Genomic DNA, 23,043 nt, shown 5'->3' on the forward strand with positions numbered 1-23,043 from the left:
GGCTGGATGGCAGAGAGTGGGTAATAGAGGTCTGGTAATGATGACTATGCTTGAAACCACACTCCCAGTTTGGTTAAGAACCAGAATAAACCTACTACAAAGTAGGAGTTCAGTAAGCCTGGCTTACTCTGATGCTCATCCTCACTGGAGGTATGCTGTGAGTGAGAATAGCGAAGCATATGTACTCAGCAGTGCACTACCAGCTGGCTGAGCTAGCTGAAGCATTTTGTGGAGAAGTAGCAACAGAATAAACCAAGCAGTTTGGAAACTTCAGCCAAACACTTGGATATTTAAATGCTTAGTTGTTTCTCTGAAGTAGGAGAGGCCCCTGAGACACTGAGTTAGGCAGGGAGGGGGTCAGGAGGTGGTGGTGAGGTGGTGGTGAGGTGGTGGTGAGGACAGGGGAAAAAAAAGAAAAAGAAAAAAAAAAGAAAAGAAAAGAGTGCTAGCATTCATGTTATTCATCCCATTAGAGATTCTCAGCAACTTTGGAGTATGGGATCATTTGCAGATGAAACACATGCTGTATAAAAACTTTGAGGGTCTCCTACTAGGATCCTTGTATCTTTTCCCTACATCTGGTGCAGAGAACTTTGTCTAGTTTTGATGTTTTCAACTCTGATCCCAGGAACAGTGAAAGAGCAGCAGTGAATTACACACGTGTTCATACACACATGCTCACAACGGGTCAGAGCGTTAACAAATACGTTCATGAATTGCTACCACATTCAATCTGTTCTGCCTATGCTTCATAAAGCAAAACAAGCCAGGAATTGAGGCCACCTCAGAGAGTTCATAGGTCATTTTTATTTACATTTTCAGTGCCTCAAGAGTCTTATTTGTTGTCTAAAACCATGTTCTGCACACCCCTCCACAAACACCTGGAAGACATAAACATGATCCTTCACTCACATCTTGTCAGAGCAACTAATCATTTGTGAACGCGTCTTGCTCATCTGCAGCCATTTTCCTGCCAAGGTGGTCGTAGACCTGCAGTCACCAGCATTCTCTGTAGTCTACAGTGGTCCCATTAAAAACAGACTTCTGGAAGGAAGGAGGGCTTTACAGCTGTAAGCTACTCAGCAAGAAAGAGGTTTTGTCCAGCCTTAAGATATGCAATTCTGCTGAAATATTCCCTCATCATGAGAAGGAAAAGGAAGAAAAAATGGAAATTTTCTTGAAAAACAGATATATATATATATTTATTTTTTGTTTTACCGTGGTATAATGACTAAACTGTACTCTTGTCAGAGGCATCATCTGGATGTGACACTGCTCGGCAGGGAGGTTGGATTAGATGACTTCCAGAGACCCCTTCTCACCTTCACCAGTCTGTGATTCTGTGATCTGCCAGTAAGTTACTCTTTTTAGTTCCTACTGTGCCCAGACATTTTTCTAAGGCAGAAACTGGCAATGGTGGCTTTCTTTTCCAGGAACTGGCTTGCAATCTTTTTGCAGTTGTGGTGAGTTTCTTCCACTCTGCTCCCCCCCAAAAAATGATGGGGGGAAATTATTAAAAACATTTTCTCTCTAAAGAAGAAAAGCCACTTGCATCACTTCAGGCTGAGAAGACTTCAGCAGAGACCAAATCACTGTGGTAGGACCTTTTCAATTTGGTAAAAATAAATATTAGTATTTAAAGTTCCCTCAGAGAACAAAATAGCTGAACTAGGCTCTGACTGTTGGCTGTCCATCTTCTCCTCAAAATGTTTTCAAGCATGTAGTTTATTTATATGTTGAACTTAAACCCAAAAAAGGGAACTTCTGTTTGTAAGCGTAACTACTCAGGATGTGACTGCTGCTTCACAATATAACCACGTGACCTGGCTTAGCTTTTTTTTTTTTTTTCCCTCTCACCGCAGAAGAGCAAAATTCAGAAAATTTGGGTGAAATCACTCTGTTGTCAAAACTTCACTATGATCTCACTAACAAGCTGGATATCGGTCCCAACAACATTTCTTCTTCTCTTACGTAAGTGATCGATCATATTTATTTTATTTTATTTATTTTCCATCTTTTTAGAGAGCTTTTTTTTTTTTTTTCCTGACTTTGGTCTTTATTGGGATTATTTATTTCTCAGTCTGATTGCATGTACATGTATGTTGTTTTAAACTTTGTTTAGAACTCTCTTTCTCGGAGAAGAAAAGTTTGTTGAGGCAGTGGGGTATAGGTTGCTGGGTTTTCTAAACAAAATTTTCTACCTTGAGTGCTAAGGGATTGGCCACGTGTCATACAGAAGACACCCTGAAGTTAAGTACGTGCATCTTTGCGTAATAGATGTCAAAGCTGTTGAACATCCTGTCTGGCACTATGTAGGAAACTACTTTAGTGGAGCGTAAGGAAGAAGTTGATCTGTGTGCATGTTACCTGCAAGCCGCTTTTGCTCTCTGCATCTCTTACTTAGACTTTGATGCTCCTGACTCAGGATGCTTCTAACGCTTCCTGTCAGGTCAAAGCAGAGCTTTGTCACCCTCACAACTTGCCTTTTATTTCATGGTTTCTCACCTCCAGTCTGCGCAGGGAAGAAGTGGGTCACACAGATAGGAAGTGTCAGCAGGATTTATAATATAACATTGGGACTAAGGTGGACTAATTCAGGACAGAGCTGGCAGCAGCTAAAAGACAGAAGTGTACGTGGATGCTGCGATCTCTGAGAGGTTAGGTAAGGGGGCAGGCACCCTCTGGTGGCAAAAATCTCATTGTCACCAAACAGACGCTTCCTACATCAACCTACTTCAAGCAGAAATTTACCGAAAATCATCATTTACCTTGGGGAATCCCACAAGACAGTTTGCCCCACCTGAAGCATACAGCTCAGCTCTTCCAGCTTGCACCCACTGCATATGTGCTTCTGCCTCTGCTCTTGAATGTAGCACTATTCTTAAGTCTAAAGCAGTGCTCTATCCTCTTGTCATCCTTCTCAGAGTATACATAGAAATTTATTGCTCTTACTGTCCTTTAGTTGGCTCTTGAAGACCTCTGCACCTTCCTATAGATGCTTCCAGGAGCTCAGAGAGATGGAGACTGTCTGCCACGTAAGGCATGGATAGCAGCTGTTTTTACAGGTCTAAAGAGAAAGTGCAACCATTGCTCTCTAGTTACTGACTAGCTATTGCTCAGCAAGCAAATGGCACAAGTCCCATTAATCCAATAGCATTTCCCTGGAGCAAAGAGGTGCAAAAGGTAACCTTGCAATAGATACAAGGAAAATACATTAACATGGCTCCAAGTGGCACAGAGAAAGGTGCAGGCAATGCCACATCCATGGGACCTAGATGGAGAGGAGCCTGACAAGGGCTAGAGCTCACCAAATTCCTGTCTCCTTGTGGGAGTGACTCCTGTCCTCCTCTATTACTACAGAAAAGGACTGAGGAATGACCCATTTGCCTGCATGCCAGCAGTGCTTATCTTACAAAATTCAGATGTAACTGACAATTTTGCTACACTAAATATCTACATATATATATATATTAACAGTGCATTCTGCACCACTTTTCTCCCTGTGTTGACCCATTGGCAAGGCACTGTCTGAGCACCCATGGGTAGCAGATGGAGAACAGGACATTCCTTGGTGGGGCAGCTCCCAGCATGGGCTGCTGGCCTCAGGAGCTGTGTTCAGCTTCACCCAATTCTGCCCATGGCTGGAGGGCTAATCATGCCTAGGGTTCACAGAGATCATGCACACAGAGGCTTCTGGTCCCCTCAGAGCGTGGTGTGTTCATATGGGCTCATTGCCTGCCTGGCTGCTCTGCCTTGGTAGAGGTAAATCACATCTCCTGATTTAACCACAACATAGATGATCAATGCGACACAATCTGTCTGCATCACAGTGCAAATGCATGAGTCAGGCTTGCATAAAGGCTGGGAAAACACCATCAGTTATGTCAAGACCCTTCGAAAACGATCACAAGTCACTCTGGTATAGATATTAAATTCATCTGCAAGGCTCTATGACCCAGAAGAAAATGCTGTCCAAGTTCAGAGGGTTTATTCAAGAAAGGGAGTTAGTCTGAGCCCAGTCTGCAGAGATGTGGGCCAGACAGAAAGCTAGAACTGGGACTAGGGAGCTGCAGAGCATTAGGAATCATTTCTATCACCCTGTCCTGGGAGGACTGTGTATATCCCCAGGAGATCTGAACTGATGATGGAACCTAGATCAAACAGCAAAATGTGTTTAACTGTGTTGATCCCCTTCCTTCCACCTAAGGAGAAATGAAAACAAACAGAAGCTAGCTACCAAACACACAGTCCTCAAAAGCAAGCGGTATTTAAGCAGCATCCAGTAAATGATATTAAACGTTAATTAAAACCATATTGAAACTATGAATTGAAAACATTCTCTCCAGTCCTGTGGGTTTTCAGAGATTTCCCTCCCTCCCTTTTTAAAAAGAAACTAAAAATTAAATCTCAATATATTAAAGTGACCTACATAAAATATTCCATGTAAAATATTATTTCTGCCATAAAACACATAATCTGTCACTGGTTTAATTCCATTAGAAAGCATACATTAAGGTCTATGTATTATGACCATTAGGATAATAAAAGTAATACAATATAACTTTTATTATGTTTGAATTTAAAACATTCTTCATATGAGCACAAAGAATAATTAAGTGGATGGAAGAAAGTTTTTTTTTTTAATTTATAATGAAATAAATTCACAGGCAGGAGCAAAGAGACTGGTTTTTAATCTGGAAAATCAGAAACATTGCTTTCTATACCTATGTATTCTTAGACTTTTGTGATTATTGTTTTTTGTTTTATTTTTTATTTATTTTTTTACATTGATTTTGGTCATGTAGAGAAGTCAGCTTTTGTGATCATATGTGCCACTGGATTCCCTACCCCTTCCAAATCCCATCTCTGAGTGTCATGGGATTTTTTGAAAGAAAACATTTCTGCCTGTATAAAAGAAGTTTCCTGATATTTTTTGATTACGAAGAAAAAATTGGGGAAAAAAGGACTTTCCGCTCAGTATTACAGCTCACTAAATACATATGGTTTAAAACTCAAGACTTTTTTAAGCTTGTCTCCAGGATTTTGAAGCATGGTTTGTAATTTATGAAAATTTGGGATTAGAAATGTGACTAAGGCCAGGAAACAAAAACAAATCTGTTCAGAGTCACCCAATGTATCAGATTTTTCTGATGTAATGGCAGAAGCCCCAGAGCCCAGACTCAGCTAAAGAGATTTTCAGCAATCCGAAAAGCAGACTCAACACTGATGTCTCTAAAGGGACAGAAATGGCTGGTTTGGTGGCTTTGGAGAATGAGAGGATTACGCTTGAAATTTAAAAACAAGCTCATTTTTAAGTATTCATTTTAGTGGGAAAGAAATGAAAGCACAGCCCCCAAAACCTCAAAAAGGCAGGATTATTTCTCCATGGTGAGAGGCAATCTGGGTTTTACCACGTGGGCATTTTAGCCAAAGGAAAGCTGGATGCATTTAAGACCTTGAAATCCCATTTGAGTTTCAGTCAGAAATCCCCATTAAAGTGTGGAATGCCTATGAAAAGACAACGTGGGGTGCAGAACAGCTGTCTTCCTACCAAGTCCCTTATGACCAACCAGAAGTACCATAACACAGGCAGCGGATTGCCAAGGAGGGTACCCTCAGGGATGCAGGTCCAGCAAAGCAACAGAGGAGCAGATCATCCTGTGTCTTCCAGGGTAGGTTTAGTAATCTCACATGCTGTAAACGCTTAATGTAGGCCTTGATGTTTTACAGGATAAGTACTCTGGTGCAGAGGTACTAATTCCATCTGCATCAGTCCATTGCCAACCACAACACAGGTTTGGTTCTGGAAATAATAATGTCTGTTGTCAGCCAAATAATGTCTGTTGTCTGCCCAGCAATAGCTGGAGAGGACTTTGAGTTCCACCTGAGGAATTTACCAGAGACAGAAATTTAATAGCACATTGTTTTAAAACACAGGGGATACATCTGCCTTTAAAGCCTTCTCATGCTCCAAGCAACTCATGCAGCTGTGCAACAGTTAGGTTATTTGGTGTTGCTTGAAAAGATTTTGGTGGGAACACCCTTGCATGCCCATCACTGGGAAACATTCAGTTGTACATTTTCAGCAATTTCCTACAATGAGCAAGCAACATCAAATATGACTTTTTTTTTTTTTTTTTTTTTTAAACAAACAAACAAACAAACAAACAAACTACTTCTTATTGTTGGAAAGTTTTGAGTCCATCTCCTTCAAAAACTACATGGGCAAGAATTGTTTTCTTCAAACCCACTCTATCTTGAGGGACCCTGCACAATCCAAGCATCAGGCAGCCCAGCTCAGTGGCTTTATGGAAGAGAGCAGGGCCAGGAGCAGGGCCTTTTGATGAACAGGCAGCTTGGCACAGGAATCTCTGGAAAGGTTGCTTCCAGCTCACAAGGTTTTCTTGCCCACAAGAGAAAAAGACTCTTCTCTAAATTTCTTTTTGAAGGCTGGGGCTACAGCACATGTAGGGCTGGGGTTTTGTTGTGTCCTCTTTTGCTAGCATGTCTTACTAGCTTTACTGTATCTGTAGTCCTTTCTGTGATTTATAGCAACTTCTGTTTCAACTCTTGCACACAGCTCATGGGCTTGCAGTGAGGAAATCTTAGAAAGGAAACAGTACTATAACAAAAGTTTTTAAAACTATATTTTCCATTCTGTCCAAAAATTACCATTCAGTGATTTGTTCCAAATGTCTAAGATTTCCTCATGAACTTTACTAATTTCATATAACTTTGCTAACACTTTGCTACTGCAGGAAGCCTCAGGTCCTTTCTTAACCTTTACCTGGATGTTCCTTTCCTTTGGGAATAGCCTGATACACATTCTTAGCTTTAGCTCAGGTACATATAGCACATTCTTCCTAATGTCTTAACAGACAAAAATATTTCCTTTTCAGATTTTTGGAGAGCAAAGGTCTATGCTTCTGAAAACTCAGAGGATGAAATAGGTCAGTTTATGGGGAGATTTTCACTTCCAGGCAGAAAGTCCGGGGGGGAGGGGGGGAGGTTCTGGGACTGAATACACATAGAAGAATTTAAAAACTTTTTATGTGTAGAAAATTATTATCTGGTTGTGTGCTTCAACTTTGCCTAGCACAGCAGAGTTCTACCATGTGATTGGAGACTTAAAATGAATTTTAACTAAATATAATGAGCATAGGGAGAACAGAGCCAGGAGTATCACAGATCCTGTAGTCTCCAGCATGACAGATGAAGGTGGACCCTATGTACACATAGTGATGCAAAATAATAATATGCTTCATAGTTTACACTTAAAATTCTCCTGCTTCCTCCCTGAAAAGAGTTACAGGCAGAGTAGTCAGGCAGAGCAGGATGATGGGGTTGGGGGGAGGAGATGAAGCTGTGCACATGCAGGTAGGGGAAGCAGGAATGGGAGATTGGTAGGATAAAGAGCGGAGAGGGAGTGGGGGTAGTAGAATCTGGCAAAAAAGTTAGAGTCCTAGCTGTAAAACTCAGCTGAGACCTGTACACACAAAGAGTGAAACTTGTTCATTATCATATAACTGCATCGAGCCCCTTAGCCACAGTTTCATATGGTTTCATGCTGTGCAGGGGTAGTCTGGTGTGTGAATATCATCACCTACCTGGTCTGGCTCAGCATCATCAGCCACTTCTGAAGAATAAAGTGACTTTAAAAAAAGATGTATTTTAACTTTGGCAGATTTGTGTTACCACATCTGAAACAAACAGCTGTATTTATTACTTATTGGTGTATATTCACTGTCTTGTTTTCAATTTTTGCAGATTTCACATATCTTATTATAGGAGTTACTCTGGGAGCCTTTCTAGCAATTGGTTTTATAGCAGTCATAATTTGCATGATCAAAAAACAAATGCTTGACAATGTATTTGGAGGTAAGCGAAAATACTCCCGATTTCTTATCCAAAGATTGAGATCTCCTTGTGTTTCATGCTGTTTACAGTAAATGCTTGTCTCTTAAAGGATAGTTTTGCAAACAGACTCCCCAGGTACCCTGTGAGGATACAAATGATGGCGTAATGCTACTTCCTGAAAGACAAAGAGCTGATGCTTTCTTTATTGGCACTACATTCCCTAAGGGGAAATTGCTTCCTCCTAATTCTCATCAAGCATCTACCCCTGAAGTTGTTTCTCATTACACTCTGGATATGCACTACCAAAACAAAACAAAAGAAAACAAAACAAAAACACCACAATATCTCAAAATACCCAAAACGTTAGCAAAAATAGTTTTGAGAAAGTTGTTGTGAGATATTCTAGCTGGAAGAATTAAGAAGGGCTTTAGGAAGGCTGCATGGCACTACTAATATTAAAGAGTTTTGCCTCAGAAAGGATGGCTGGACCTTTACCTCCTCCAGCAGCTCTACCTATGTTCTCCTTGTTGCATTCTCACAGCATGTGAACAGGCCTTTCACCACTCTTTTCCTGGTTTCTAAACTAACTGCATTTTCCTGTTCTCTCTTTAGAGTCAGATGGCAAAATGGATAGAAGGTAAGAATCATTGCTCCCAGGGTTTTCTGAGGGGCAGCATGATATGCAAACTGTAATGATAAATTTCTCTTTCTTTATGTATGATACTTCCCCACAACTGTGATTTGAATGATAATATAATATAAATTTATTTACGGTCTAGAGGACCATGACACCCAGTACATCTAGTGGAGCTGCATGGAAAAGGAAATTCCACATAACAGGGGTTTGACATTTAAGAACTAGGAAAGAAATCCCAGCAGACTGAGATTCATTTTCAAAAGAAAATACTTCAAAAGCTTTTGATTCTGCCCTTTTATTTTGCACTATATTTAATAGCAAGCTCAAAAAAATACAAATAATTTTTTAAAAAGCCTTAGATTTGGATGAAAGCCAAAGGTCTCATTTCAGAGGTGCTGAACTTAGATTCTCTTTGACATTGGTAGAATTTTTCCATGTTTTCTCTGCAGCAGAGCTTTTACTATACTGATATATTTTCACAAGCCCTTTAGATTTCCAGAAAGGAATAGAGAGATGGAAAAAAAAAAAAAAAAAAAAAGAGGATCCAAGAGGAAAAAATAAAAAGCCAGAAAGATATAAACCACAGCAAATGGCTTCATCAAAAGTTTCCCAGTCACTGTGACTGGGCCTCAGTTCCAAGAACTCCCTTCACCCAAAGGTCTTTCAAATCAAGGTCATGTGGTGACCATTCCCATTGTGAGGGATGTATTTTTACCCTCCACTTTCGCTCCCGCTACCCAGAACCAGTAAGGCCATTTTAGGTTGTGAGCACCTTATGGACTCACAGGCACAAGAGGTAGTGTCAGACTGCTTAGGGGATGGCTGTTCCTCATCTGAAGTCATTCAATAGGGTGGAGATGTAGAGTGGGGGCAGACAATGTTTTGTTTCTCCCTAAGATATTTTATGTGTGTAAAAAAAATGAAATTACATGAATTAATCAGCATTCTCATGGACTGAAGGCAACAGCTGTTCTCAGTGACCTAAGAAAAGCCTTTTGGCCTCTCTCAGAGAGGTGGATAGAAGTGCTAATAGGCACGTCCTCATCAGTCATTCCTCACAGAGGCAACACAACATATGCAAACACTCAGTTTAACATCAAGGCAAGGACAGTCTTTGCAGAAAGTATTGTAATGTTTTGCCTAACAGAGAAAGGCCCCAGCACGGAGCATCTGTTGTTTGCCCAAGGGGACGCTTCCACAGCCTAACACAGCTAACTGTCACAAACCCCGTTTCCTTTCTCATCACACACTGTGTTCAGTCTCTTCTCTTACAAGACACTCATTCACGCTTTCTGTGTATCAGCCTTAAAGTAAATTAGGACTGCTGCAGAACCAAAAGACAGAGCATAGAGCACCCAGTAAGGTGTTTCTGGTGTGTTAAGGACAGTACAGACACAGCAACAAATGGGGAGGGAGAAAGAAAACAGAAATCTCAGAGACCAGACTCAGGAGAATGGAAGGAAGGGGACAAAGACAAGGAGAGACACGAAAGGCAGTAGATGTACTGCCTGGATCAAATACAGATGGCACTATCTGTGAGGTTCCTAGTTGCATGTTAAACTTGGGGTCTTAAGGCTGGAAGTGTGACACAGTACACACTGCACATTCTGCCTTAGAAACACTGACACCAACTTAGAGAAAAGCTGTAATACCACAGTATCTGGGGACAAAACTAGGTATCCTAATGATGACTTTTTTTCCTGTGTAGTGGAAAACAACTAGAAATCCACCATTTCTTCTTAGTCCATTTTACTTTTCAACAGTACTGTGGTATTTAGTAGTTTATTAACAAGTCTTTGTTCTTGTTCACTTCAAGGCATCTATGTATTACCGCTTAGTGGATTTTTAAGGGATTCTATAATACAGATGCTAATCTGAGGAAGCAAAATAGTCATTTACTGGTCTTAATGAAACTATTGGTTTGTAATATAAAATAGTTAATACCTAATGTGATCCTCAGTAACTAACAAAAACATAATTAATTATTGTTTACCTACTGTAAGGATGGAGTAGTATGACTGATACAACAATGCTGCAAATAATACAAACACATAATTTAGGCTCTAAAGAACTTACAGAGAGATTATAGATGAGAAAGTTAACAATATTACCTATGAAAATCAGATATCCTTGTAATAGCATCAAGTTTTAGAAAGGAAGTTCATATGGTGGCTTGTTTTATAAACAAATATATGCTCTTCCACATCTCAGATGATGCAAACTCAACCTATTTGTTCTTTGCATTATCATTTTTAAATCCAAGCAAACTACTCGCAGAAATCAAAGGGAAATTCAGTATACAAGATCCAATGTCCTATTTCATCTTTCCTCCTAACCTCTAGAGGAAGACCTTTCCATAGGACTCTCATCCATGTTGGCATCTCTTCTTTGTAGGACAAAACTTTAACCACAGAACAGTGGGAAATGACACGTTTCAGTTTCCAACATTCATCATTTAAATGATTGAGGTTGCTTGTATATCTCTGCAAGGAGATGTATGGGAGGTAGATGTTCTTAACAAAAACAAACAAGCAAGCAAAAGTAACCCTCCAACCTGATTTTCCAACCTGAACATCGATTTCCTGAAAACAGCATTGATATATTACCTGGTAAGTACTCATCATGATTAAGTGCTACAGTGTCACAAATACTAAGGAGTTTCCTCAAGAATATCCAAGCTATATGTTCATTTTTATCTGATTTATTTTTCCCCATAGGTCAAAGGGATAGCTTCCCATTTATTCAGGTCAGTGGAGAGATGTGATAATTAGATCTAACCTAATTTTCACTACTTGCTTCACTACCCTGGAGATTCTAATTCATAGCATTTTTAGGACAGTGGTTCATCCCGGAAACCCTTTTGATAACGCAAAGTCCTCTATCAGAAATTACTTAGTCCTAGATTTATTCCAATCAATCATAAAACCATCCTGAATCCCTCAGCTACACAGGCAACCTGAATCCCTCAATGATAATCAGGATATCACCCCTGTAGGACTGAAAAGGAAAACTGGCATATCATCCACAATCAATTTAATTTTCTACTTCACCACTGATGATTATTAGTGTTTGTTCAGGGAAAAACAAAACAAACTTCACCACTTTAATCCACCTGATAGAGCACTTGCCGAATTCATAATAAGCCAAATTTTGTTTTAATTTTCACACTGTTATTGCCACAAGTGCCTCAAGTCATTCAATTTCTCCCTCTAACTGGGATATACTCTGAGTGGGAGTATCACAGCCACATACACAAATCTCCATTTATGCTAAAGCCCCTATTAGCTGAAACTGAACCTAGCCAACACATTGCAAGATCACGTTTTCCACTGAAATAAACATTCTTATATGTCCCCCTTGACACTTTCCCAAATCCTTAAAACAGAAGTGTTTCTAGACCCAAATCATACTGTCAGCTCATTGTGAAATAATTAACATTCACCACTCTATCCAGGTATATAACATTGTGATTTAAACAATCAATTCATAATGGGATGCCCTTAAAGTCAATGGGATATTTACTAACACTTGAGAGAGAGCCTTGAGGCAAGCTGCTGTCAGCTAACAAAATAGTAATTTAGATGTCAACTGACTATTATTTAATGTCCTTTTTTTTTAATTAATAGCTCATGTCAGTTTCAAATGCCATCTTGGTGTAAGCTTGGTAAATTATAATGCCTAAAATTTCATGCAAGTTTAATGTATTAATAAAAATGTCTGGGCACATTTAATGCTGGCAATATTTTGAGTTAACTACAGTGTATGGCAGCCAGATTTATTTTGACAGAAGGAGACAAAGAAAGAGGCATGCAGAGACAAGGAGAAGGATGGAGAGACAGAGAATGTATATTAAAAAGGAAAAGGCATGCATTTTAAGCTAGCTGTAGTAGCAAAAACTAATCTGTTGCCTCAATACAACCTGGGGAACAACACATACCAAAACTCCTCATGCAATTCTCTGGGTTCTGCAGGCCCCCATGGAAGTCACTCAGCATAAGATCAGGTTTTAAAGGCAACGCACAAACTGTACTGATACGTGAGAGGACAGAAGGAGCTTGGGAGCTGCACAGGCCCAGTGCCAAGTATAGTGCTGATTTTCTTTTGATATCTGAAGCGATATCTAGATGTTCTCTTGAGTTTTACCACTGGATTTCTTCGAAGTGACTGACTTTTCTTTGCTGGACTTGCCCTGTGAAACACAAGGTAATCTTGCAAGTCAGAGCAAATGGCAGAGGGCTTGGAATTAAACTAGGTTCATCTCTTAGGCTCTTTTTGAATGAAAAAACTCAGCTGAGTGTTATAGCCCTTGCATTATCCTCAGCTAGTGGAGCTCTCCCAATGGGTTGTAGCAGGCCATGCCTACTGAAAGGGAAAGCCCTCTTCTTTCCTTATCCTGACATATCTGTGCACTCCAGGCACAAGCAATGCACCTTTCTGGTTATGTCAGATTTTTGTAACTGAGAGTCATGCAGTGAGCAAGATCTGGATGGTAATATACTTAAAGACAATAATTAAAACCAGGTTCATGAAAGAAAATTCTCCTTTCTTCCCACATCTTCATGAAACAGGATGTTTTTTCACCAGTAGTAGATTTTGTAATGGCACATGACAGTGTATTCCTCATGTGCATGAGGTTTATCCACAGTTCCCATGGAAATCCAGGATGCTGGTGTGCAGCCCACAACCACTTGCATCTCCAGCCCAAAGGTGTGCTATAGAAGAAAATGTACAGAACATCATATTTAGTTTTAGCAACCTCAGTTTCAGTTCAATGAGTGGAGCCTACAGTGACGGGCCTGCCATTCTTCACTGGACATTCCTGTTTAACAAGAGAACAACAATTGAAGAGTGCAACAAGTGTTTCATACAAACTGTGTGTGACTCTCCAGGGTGCTGGCAATCTGCAAAGGGCCTTCAGCTGAGGTAACTCTTGAAGCCCCTGTGAAATTATAACCTTTGAGGCTGATGATACAGAGTTCAAAGTCATGGTTCATTGCTTCCATTTAAACTCCCTCTCTGAAACTAAGGAGAAACAGTCATCTCATCTTGAAAGCCTCTGGTCTCCACAACGTCAACTCTAAAAATACTGCTATGGATTAACAGGAGGTGAAACCATCCACTTGGAAAATATAAATATCAGAGATGGATGGCATGACAAAAACTAGGTTTGGACAATTAAGTGCAAGTGTGAATGTTGAGGTGCAGTTTCTTACAGAAAATGTATAGATTGCAGAACCATTAACACCAATATGTTTGAGTTAAGATCCTTTTTCCTATCATTTTGTCATGTTTGCACCTATACCCAGCTGCACAGACAGGCAGAAACTGCAAACATAACAGAGCTGATCTAACCATTTCAGAGCTTTCAAGCAGGCTGAGAGTCAGAACAAAAAGTCTGCTATTAGGAGCGGAGAGCAGTTCTTAGTTTCCTTTTGATCTAAATAGTCCAGATTGGCCTATAATGCTGTGAACTGCGGAATGCATCATTTGCCAGACAGGAAGCCAATCAAGTAGACATGAGTCATACCACAGATACTATTAGCTGCAAATCAAAGATACACTAATCACTGGAGTCTGAGCTCACAAAGCTAGCTGGAGACCTCGCTCTGATGTTAGGGTATAGAAAGCCTCTGTGAAAAAGCCACAAGGAGGAGACCTTTGGAAAATGGGGTCAAAGTTCACAAATCAAAATTGTTAAGTAAATACACATTTTAGAAGAGACCTTGCCCTTGTCCAAATGTGTCACTGAAAGAGCAATGCTCAAGGAAAAAGGATTAAGACCTAGAACAGAGACTACACAAGATGCCGGGCGCTGAAATGCATCGCAGCAACTCAGATACTGCATCAGCTATTCACATGTAACACTATACATTCGCTCTGCAGCCAGGGAGGGATACTGTCTCGGTCGCTCTACTATCCGTTGAAATTGTATCTGCTTAAGATGCAAACGCATACCGCTGCTGTACTATAGGCAAGTTCATGGGAAAAAGTACATGAAATAGCAAGATGCTAAAAATATATCTGCAAAGCAACTCTCTTTTATACAGTTACTAATCAGAGTAACTACGATGTCTTCTCCAGAGAAGATTTTTTTACAAAGAGAAGATGAAACAGGGATGGGCATTGGTTGTTTTAAGCCACACTACAGCAACTTTAGTGAATTTTAATTACTTTTCAGTGAAGTAATTTTCTCCTGCAGAAATATGTCAGCTTGGAAGTAGACATTTTCTTTGCACTGATCTGACATTTGGAGACGTTTCCCAGTCATGAGGTATTTCACTTTTCAGCTTAGAAATACCTGGTACAAGGCTAGCTCATTTGCAGCATTTCTTTCAAGCTGTGGCCTTCATGCTAAGGCTCCCACTAAGAAGTTATTACAGGATTTATTCAGAAATCTTTGTAGATGTTACCAATCAGTGCTGCAGTTCCTCTCTACAGAAGCTGAGACCACTTCAAAGTAGCTTTCTCATGCATGTTTGTAAACATCTGGTAACAACAGTAGTGAGGCACCAGAGGGAAAAGAATTAGCCATAACCTTCATCCACCCATTCTCTCTGAATTGTCAGTAGTCCAGGCAGGCCTAACTTCCCTAGAGTCCCTGAGGTGCCTGCATCTATCATAATTTTCCTAAAACAAGCTTCTCTTTTCCTCTGCCAGGAATATTCCTTTTAAACTCTGATACCCAGTGTCTTTTTCTGGAGAAAATCAGTCATTCAGTAGAATCTTTGACACCTCTGGGGTCACCGGTTTGAATGTTTTCTCTCATCACTCAGCAATATATACCCTGAACTGTTGTTTCCCTTACCACTCATTTTTTTTCCTCCAGAAGCCTTTCATTGTACCATTTTTACATTCTCCAAAGAACCCAATCATCAGGTCAATATATGGTTTTCATAAATAATTAGAGGTTTACAAATAAGGAAAAACAGAGCCAACAAAGACACAAAAAGTGATCTCAGCAAAAATGGCTGTCTCAACTTTCTTGCAAATATATATTTCCAGAAACAAACCATAAATACCTGTTCTGTGTCAAGGCAATGGTCACCAATAAACAGCATAATAAATTGGCTTTTCTACCTGATTCTGTCACTGTCTTGTCTAACAGGACTTGTTCTTCTGAACAACCTTGGGCAAGTTACTTTGGCTCAGGTTACCCTTTCCATAAAATGAAATTAATCTTTATTATTGCACACTTCAAAAGCAAGGACACTAAGCTTTACACTGTGCTGAGAACACCAGACTTTAAAAAGCAGTGCTAAGCTATTCTATAGGTACTCTTCAGGCGCTCAATTCCTTTCAGCACCATTTTTGAATGGCAGGACTACTTCATATACAGACACATACACAGAGAGGCAGTGTTATATATACACATACATATAGCCCAGACTGTTCGGGTGAGATTAATTCATTAAGCCCCTTTCCAGGATACTGCACTGATGCCAGCTATGAGCCTGATGGGCAGAGCCACACTTCTGGCTATTTTTCGCTCCTTCCTGGCCACTTTCCACATTCTCTGGGAGAGCATCTGCCCCAGGACGCTTGAGCTCTCATCAGATCTGGGGGCTGCATTTGCAGTTGACCTTTTCACAGCGGCCAAATGGGGAGGAATCCTTATTCCTTCCTCCTCCTCTGCACAACTGTTTGAGGCTAGTCTTGAATAGCTCTAAGTCATTTGATTGTAAGAGTTGGTCCCAAACCTGCTGAGTCAGGAGAATGCTTTCCTGGTAATATTCAGACACCTGTCAGAGGCAATTCCTTCCACAGCCATCGTGGTCTCTGCTGTCAAACTTGCTGGTGTCACTGACTCCAGCAATAACTGAGTACTCTGCCTTTGCCTGGAGCTGCTGCAAATCTGGATAAAAGTTCAGAAGTGTTTCTGGAAGACCAGTCTCTTGGCTGCTGCCAACATGTACCTGGGGTAACTCAGACCCTGGACACCACAGGGCAGAGGGCTCCTGCTCCCAGGGAGAGCCCATCCACCACCCAGAGAAAGCAGCTTTGTGCTGACTAGGGCAAGGCAGAGAGGTGACAACATGGGATTATCTAGCAATGAAAGCTGCTGTCATAGCTTAGACAGAGATTTAAAAACAAACCAAATCAAGACCTCTGAAGCGGGAGGCTTAGCATGCCAGAGGTCTCAACCAGAAAAGAACAGCATCAATCAGAGCTCCTGCATATTCTGACTCACAGAAGGCACTGTATCCTATTGAATTTCTGGATAAATTCACACTGAACATCAAAAGAGGACTCTCTAATTTAAGATGGATTCCTACAACCCTTTTCTCGGTGACTTATGAAAAAATAATATTATTTATAAGTCCTTTTTTAAGATCATGTATATAGTGTGTCAGGTCAGTTTATTTCCATTCCCTGATCTCTTAATCTCATAAAGTTCTGCCCTGAAGAACCAGTACCAGGTATCAGCAAAGCTAAATCTGTCTTTCTTCTGATTGCTGCTTATAACCACCCACCTTCATTCTCCATGTGCATTTCTGTACCGGGTCTGGCTAGGTACCAAAACTTTACAGCCTGGTGTCAGAGAGCTGAAAGAAGTGAGCAATATCACAAAATACAATGCTGACCTCTGCCTTGCAGGCTACACATGCTTGGGGATCCATGGACTGTTTCTGAGGGGTTCACAGAAGTTTAAGGACCTAAAGACTTTTCATACAGGTTTAAACTGAGCTTAAATACATTTCACAGAGGACCACAGCTTCAACTGAAAATTTGTATGGGTTTATAAATAGAAAAAGACAGAAAACCACTGGCTGAAAAGTAATAAGGTCATTTTTGGTGCATTAAAAACAACACCTGACCCACAGGTTGATTTTTGTTGATTTACTACACAGGCATTGCATTGCTTGTACTGACACAGGAGAGGTGGAGGAGCAGGGTGGGAGCTGGGAACAGCTACACTTTAGGTGGCAATACTGCTTTTCAAGTCTTTGTGAGCTGGTTTCTTTAAGTGAGCTTTCACTGCTCCCTGGAGGAGAGGAAAGCATGAGCTGTTCCCAAAGGACAGTCCTATTCCCAGGGTCAGTCCTGCTCTGCTCCCCATTTGCTCCCAGTATGGCTGCATGTTCTGGTCAGGCAGCCACATATTGCCTTTCACAGAACAGGCCTGGCTGAAAACCTGCATGGCATAACAAAAATAATTTTCAGAGAGATCTGCCTGTTCAAGGACATCCAGTGGAAGGGAAATGGTGGAATTTTATAGCCAAGGTGCTGAAGAAGGCTGGACCATCCTTCTGTGCAGCAGCTGGCATTGTCGATTGTGGGAAGGCAGCCTGGGAGCATCAGCAAGAAAGCCATTCTTTTTAAGTGACTTACCAACTATACTGGGCTACACGAACAGGAGCATCAGCCTTCCAGGCAGTCTATTCTCTGCTCCTTTTGTGCGTGGTGAATTAGTTACTTAGGCTGAGGCAGGCAGTCTCTTCGGAATGGTGCTGGAAGACAAGGCCTGTCCCAGCAGCTCCCTGCTGCTTTCTTTCCCAAACACAGGCAGGGGAGGGGATCAGGTGAGCGTCCCCAGACCTAACCAATTGCTGATTTACTCCAGTTAGCTCAGATCACTCTGCATTGGCCTCATTCTGCATTAATCTATTATTGATCTGTTGTCATAGTCAGAACAAGAGGGGGAAATTGTTATTTTTGTTTGTTTGTTTGTTTAAATGACTACAGTTCCAGACAGGCAGAAATTTGCGTCACTTCGTTCACATGCTTAAACCTGTGAGTTCTTTTTGTGTGTGTGAAGAAATGTTGACAAGTTCAAAAGTACTGCACACATTGGGTCTTTTGATTCTGTTTTCAATTCCCTCATCTCTCTGGGAAGAGCTGATACAAACTGTTAGGAGCAAGCTGAAAAATACTGCTGCTGGACCCAAAGGAGCGGTGTCACTACATGTAATTACTTTGTCTGTGAAGTGCCAGCCTGGCGGAGGCAAAAGAGGGCTGAGACAGCCACTAGCAGCCTCTGATATGGCCTGTGGGCTCCTCTCCTTGTGTCCCAGCAGACCTCTTCTCTGGATGCCCTGGAAGCTCCCCCAGGGCTGGGTAAAGCAGGGAGCAAGGAGGGAGTTCAGCCATGGAAGCACTACAGGATGGTGCTGATGCACCCCAGCCCCAAACTGGAGAAATAAACAAGGAAAGAAAGAGCAAAGCAGGAAAACACAGATTTTCCTCTGATTTTAGCCTATATATGCCCACCACATGCTCTCCAGTGGACTTTATGCCCAGTTCAAGCTAGAAAGATACAAATCAGATCTTAACTATTTCTTATGGACATGAACTGTTAGCGCAGTGAATTTCATGTTAGCAGAAAATTTCAGCACAGCTTTCCAAAAAACACGTGCAAAAAATTTTCTCTCAGAGAAGGAAGACTGAGACAAATTACAAGAAGCCTGTCCCTGGCTGACAAATCTCCTGTGAGGTCTTTCTTTAGCAAAGTCATCAGAAAATGCTTAAGTAGTATTGAAGGTGGGGGACCTGAATACCATTTCCCAGTTGAGTCACGAGATCCAAGAATATAAATAGCTGCGGGCTGCAAGGCAAGATGACATCTTATTTCCAAGAACTGACGCTAGATGGAGTAAAGCTGAATAACAGATTAAGAGTAGTGAAGGAAAGAGAAGGAAGGAAAAGTTCCCGTGTTTCACCAGCTCCTAATGTGGTGATGCTTTGCATGATTATTTTGATTAATGCACTGAAAATCACCATTAATAACTCTTTCTCTATACTTTGCAGGTCAAATATGGGATCCAGTCAGAACAGGTACATTGCTGGGTACACATGGGTCTGGGGAATCCCCATCTTCCTATCCCCAACCACCTTGTTCCACCCTGTACAGCCTATGGCAAGTCTTTTAGCTGCCTCATCCTCCTGCATCCCAGCTGTGACAGTGTGACTGTGCTGCAATGCAGCTGCCCTGCACGAGCAGCTCCTCCAAGCAGTAAGCTCTTAGAGCTGCAGCCACTATCGGGGTCCAGGAGCTGCTCCCTGTGTGAGAAGGCGGTCCCAGGAAGAAGCCCAAATAACAATGACCCAGAGCTTGTAATGCAGTGAGAAATTCTCTTAGCAAGATGCTGCCCTACAGCTCATTGCTGCCTGCTGGGGGAATCTGAACTGGCAGCAAAGGGGACATCTGGTTACCACCACAGCCCGAATCATACATTCATCCTGTTAGCTCACTGAAGAAAAATGGGTACCTCCAAAGAGACAAACATCTAGGAAAGAAAAACTAAATGTGAGGAACTTCATGAATGTAACTACAGTCCCTCCAATAACAATTTTGCAAGAAGCCTGTAATTCTTATCCGTATAGCACCCAGCTCAGCTTTTACAACAATGCTATGGATCTATTTAGATAAAAGAAATGCCAGAAAATTGTTGTTAACCTGCAATGTTTTCTTTTCTTTTCAGAGATGACATCAATGTACTAGGAAAACCAAGTACAAATAATCAATAATCCTTTTGCAATTGACAGCTGCATGGTCTGAGGCTCAATAGAAGTCTCTTGTGGATGAGCAGGAATCTCACACCAGTAACAATTCCTTTCTTTGCTCTTTAATTGAAAGACTGATTGATTGATTGATTACAGGAAGAGCTTATAATGCATGCTGGCTTCCACCACCTGTACCAAAATTCCTGTAGTCTCTAACAGCATGCATGCATGAAGGAAATGCATGAGGAAATAAAAAAGATGAACTCTGCTCATTAATAGATCTTGTTTAGTTGGTTATAAATACATGATTGATTTTTAAAATAAATTAAATACAGGGTATTCAAAAATCTAACAATACATTTCAGCAGCAGGATTCATAGTCACACTCATAATTCAAGTTACGTAAATAATGGTTGAAGTAACTTAAAAATTATTAATTTGAGGTTAAAGCCAACAAGGCTTCTCAAGTTTTTCAGGAAAAGCATGTTTTGTGTTAATGTGAAAACATTTCATTCATTAAAGGTAAATCTTTTTTAGCTTTAGGATCAATAACTTTAATTTAACTTTAGGTGGTAATGTTAATTTCAGCCATCTCAAATGAATTGTGGTCGGTTATGAACTACTGTTTTCCATGTTTTATTTTTAGAACGCTGAAATGAAAACAGTGTTGTACACCCAAAACAAAAAGTTTCTGGACACCTGAAATTAAATATTAATTTGCTACAAGCTAATTTGTAATTTCCAAAATCCACTCAACCCTGTTTTTTCAGTGTAAAGCAATGCACTAAGCTCAATCAGAGTCTGTGAATAATTTCAGTCTCCTATCCCTCCATTCTTGTTCTAGTCTTGAATATTCTGTTGAATTTGTAGTCACCAAAAATGCTTTGCCTAGTTCCAGTTACAAGCTTCTTACAGTGCAAGTGACAAGAAGAAAAATTAGTTTTGTCTCAGAATGTTTTTTGAAGAAATTAAATAATTATAAATGGTTTAAACCCAAATTATTTTGTAAAAACATCCCAAATTTTGCAGAAGCTGTGAGCCTGTTGTCTCAGTTAAGAAAATAATGCTCTGGTTTATATTCTGCTTGTTTTAAAGCAAGAATACTTTATTATAACAGATATTGTCATTGCAAAATGCACAAAAAGCAGGCAGATATTTGTATTTCAAATCAGGCTTTACTTTCAGCTTGTAAAGACAGGCAGCAGATGTCAGCTATGGGGGCTCTGCAAACACTTGGCTGGCAGTGACTCTATGCTGAGCATCCTCTCCTCTCAGGAAACCCAGCAGGAATTAAAGACTTGGGAGACTCAGGTAGATGGCACACATGGCATTAAGTAATGTGATGGGATTTCACTGGCATAGCTGTTACACCGCAGCATTACAGGATGACTTCAAACAGGATGTTACTTGATTTTATTGCAGCTTACAAATAATTACTAACCAGACCACAAAATAAATAAAGTGGATCTTGCAAAACTTTTATATGAGGCCTAAGTCTGTAGACATATGGATTTGTTAAACTCTCATCTAACATCTATTCCTGAAGCCAGTCTCTGCTAGCTTTTAAGCCAGTTAAACTTTTAAGCCAGTTTCTGCTCTCAGCCATGCCAGTCTCTGATCAGAATAAATGGAATTCTTTCCAGTTTTTCAGTACTGTAATACAGCAGAAGCTATTCAACTTGGCAGAGGGGCAGGGGGGAAAGTAAGAAAAAAAAAAAAAAAAGAGAGAGAGAGAAAAAGAGGAAGAAAAAGAAAGGAGAAAAAGAGAAAGAAAAAGAAAGGCAAATATTAGACTCATATCCCAAGTCCAACCTGGAAAGTCTGTGTCTTATTAACAAATGTGACTTGAAAGATTCCTGGATACCAGTGTCCCCCTTCCATTAATCAACTTTCAGACTGAGAACAGCTACAATTAGCCTCACATTTTGAAGTTAGAGCTGATGCCCTGAGTCAGAGGTTGAGTCACACTGTCAGAGCAGAAATATCAGAATTATGTTTTTATGAAGAATGAGCTACTGTGCTAAATTCTAACTGTAACTAAAAGGATTTGAATATAATTTGGTTCTGACCTTAGCAAGCCAGGTAATTTCCCAAATGTGCAAAGGAAATCTTGTTATTTATTTGGATTGTAATTTTTTTGCACATTTTGAACAACAAAATGTAAGGCTTATTTCAAAGAAAAGTGATATATTGGAATAATTTCCCTGGATTCCCTAGGTGTCTGTTACCCAGTTCTGTAACACTTCAGTTCATTAGCAGCATTTGCAAACAGATAAACTAAAGCAGTAATGTGATACTTGGAAGTAATTGTGTATGTGTATATATGTAAGTGAATAAACCATCTTGTAAGGTATCTGTTAATTGATTTGCTTCCTTTAGTACCATTTTAATTAAGACTTGGAACAGAAGAGAGCATGTGGTCAGGGAGGGAAGCTATTACCTTCCCTTATTTGTGTGAATAAATGTTTCTTTTGCATCATTTCAGTGCACTACAGGAAATAACGAGGAAAATAAACAAAACAGCAACAACAAAAAACAACAAACAACAACAACAACAACAAAAAGAAAGAGCAAGTTGCAAGCAGTATGGGAGAAAGGCCTGGAGAATTATGATTAATAATCTTGATCAGGCAAAGGGATTCGGGCTGGAAAATAAGAGTTTCTAAAACCTTTTGGGGTGTGCTTGGCTCCTTGGGTACAGGAAAAGGATGGGCAACACAGAGACAAAAGCTGGAGCAAGGAGTCCCAGCGCTGCTGCCTCTAGCAGCTGTCCCTGCTGCAAGGGGCTGCAGTAGCCACAGCCATCAGCGCCCCATGACGCCTGACTGTCCCACCTCACAGCTCCAGCAGCCAGGTTCTGCACAGACAGATCACGCTGCCATGACCATTTTGCCACCCCACGTTGCCACTCCCATGTTTGGAAATAATCAGTGAAGGTAAACCAGATAAAAGGGGAGCATTTTTGAGGCATCCAGTCAAAAGACAAAAGACATTGTTAGCTCCACTAATGCTTGATCAAGGGTACAGCCCAGGCACTGCACAACCAGCATCCATGGGATCTCTGCTCTCACCTGCTTGCCTGTCCAGCACAGGCTCCTCCTGCCGCT

At 40.7% G+C, this 23,043-nt stretch overlaps 1 protein-coding gene across 2 annotated transcripts; it reads left to right on the forward strand.

Moving 5' to 3' along the window:
• Positions 1-1,801: 1,801 nt before the first annotated feature.
• On the forward strand, positions 1,802-22,264 carry TMEM273 (transmembrane protein 273). Of its 2 annotated transcripts, XR_014317877.1 has the most exons (7): positions 1,802-1,971; positions 6,900-6,950; positions 7,768-7,878; positions 8,470-8,494; positions 10,889-11,103; positions 19,241-19,267; positions 19,915-22,264. XR_014317877.1 is itself a non-coding variant. In XM_082764348.1 (6 exons), exons 1-6 carry the CDS (start codon positions 1,917-1,919, stop codon positions 19,958-19,960), a joined length of 315 nt encoding a protein of 104 aa, XP_082620474.1. In that variant the 5' UTR covers positions 1,802-1,916; the 3' UTR covers positions 19,961-22,264. The 2 variants fall into 2 exon arrangements, 1 of the variants encoding a protein (XP_082620474.1); XM_082764348.1 differs by lacking the exon at positions 10,889-11,103.
• Positions 22,265-23,043: the final 779 nt, after the last annotated feature.

Source organism: Aythya marila, assembly GCF_965140915.1.
Source record: "Aythya marila genome assembly, chromosome: 7".
NCBI classification, from domain to species: domain Eukaryota; kingdom Metazoa; phylum Chordata; class Aves; order Anseriformes; family Anatidae; genus Aythya; species Aythya marila.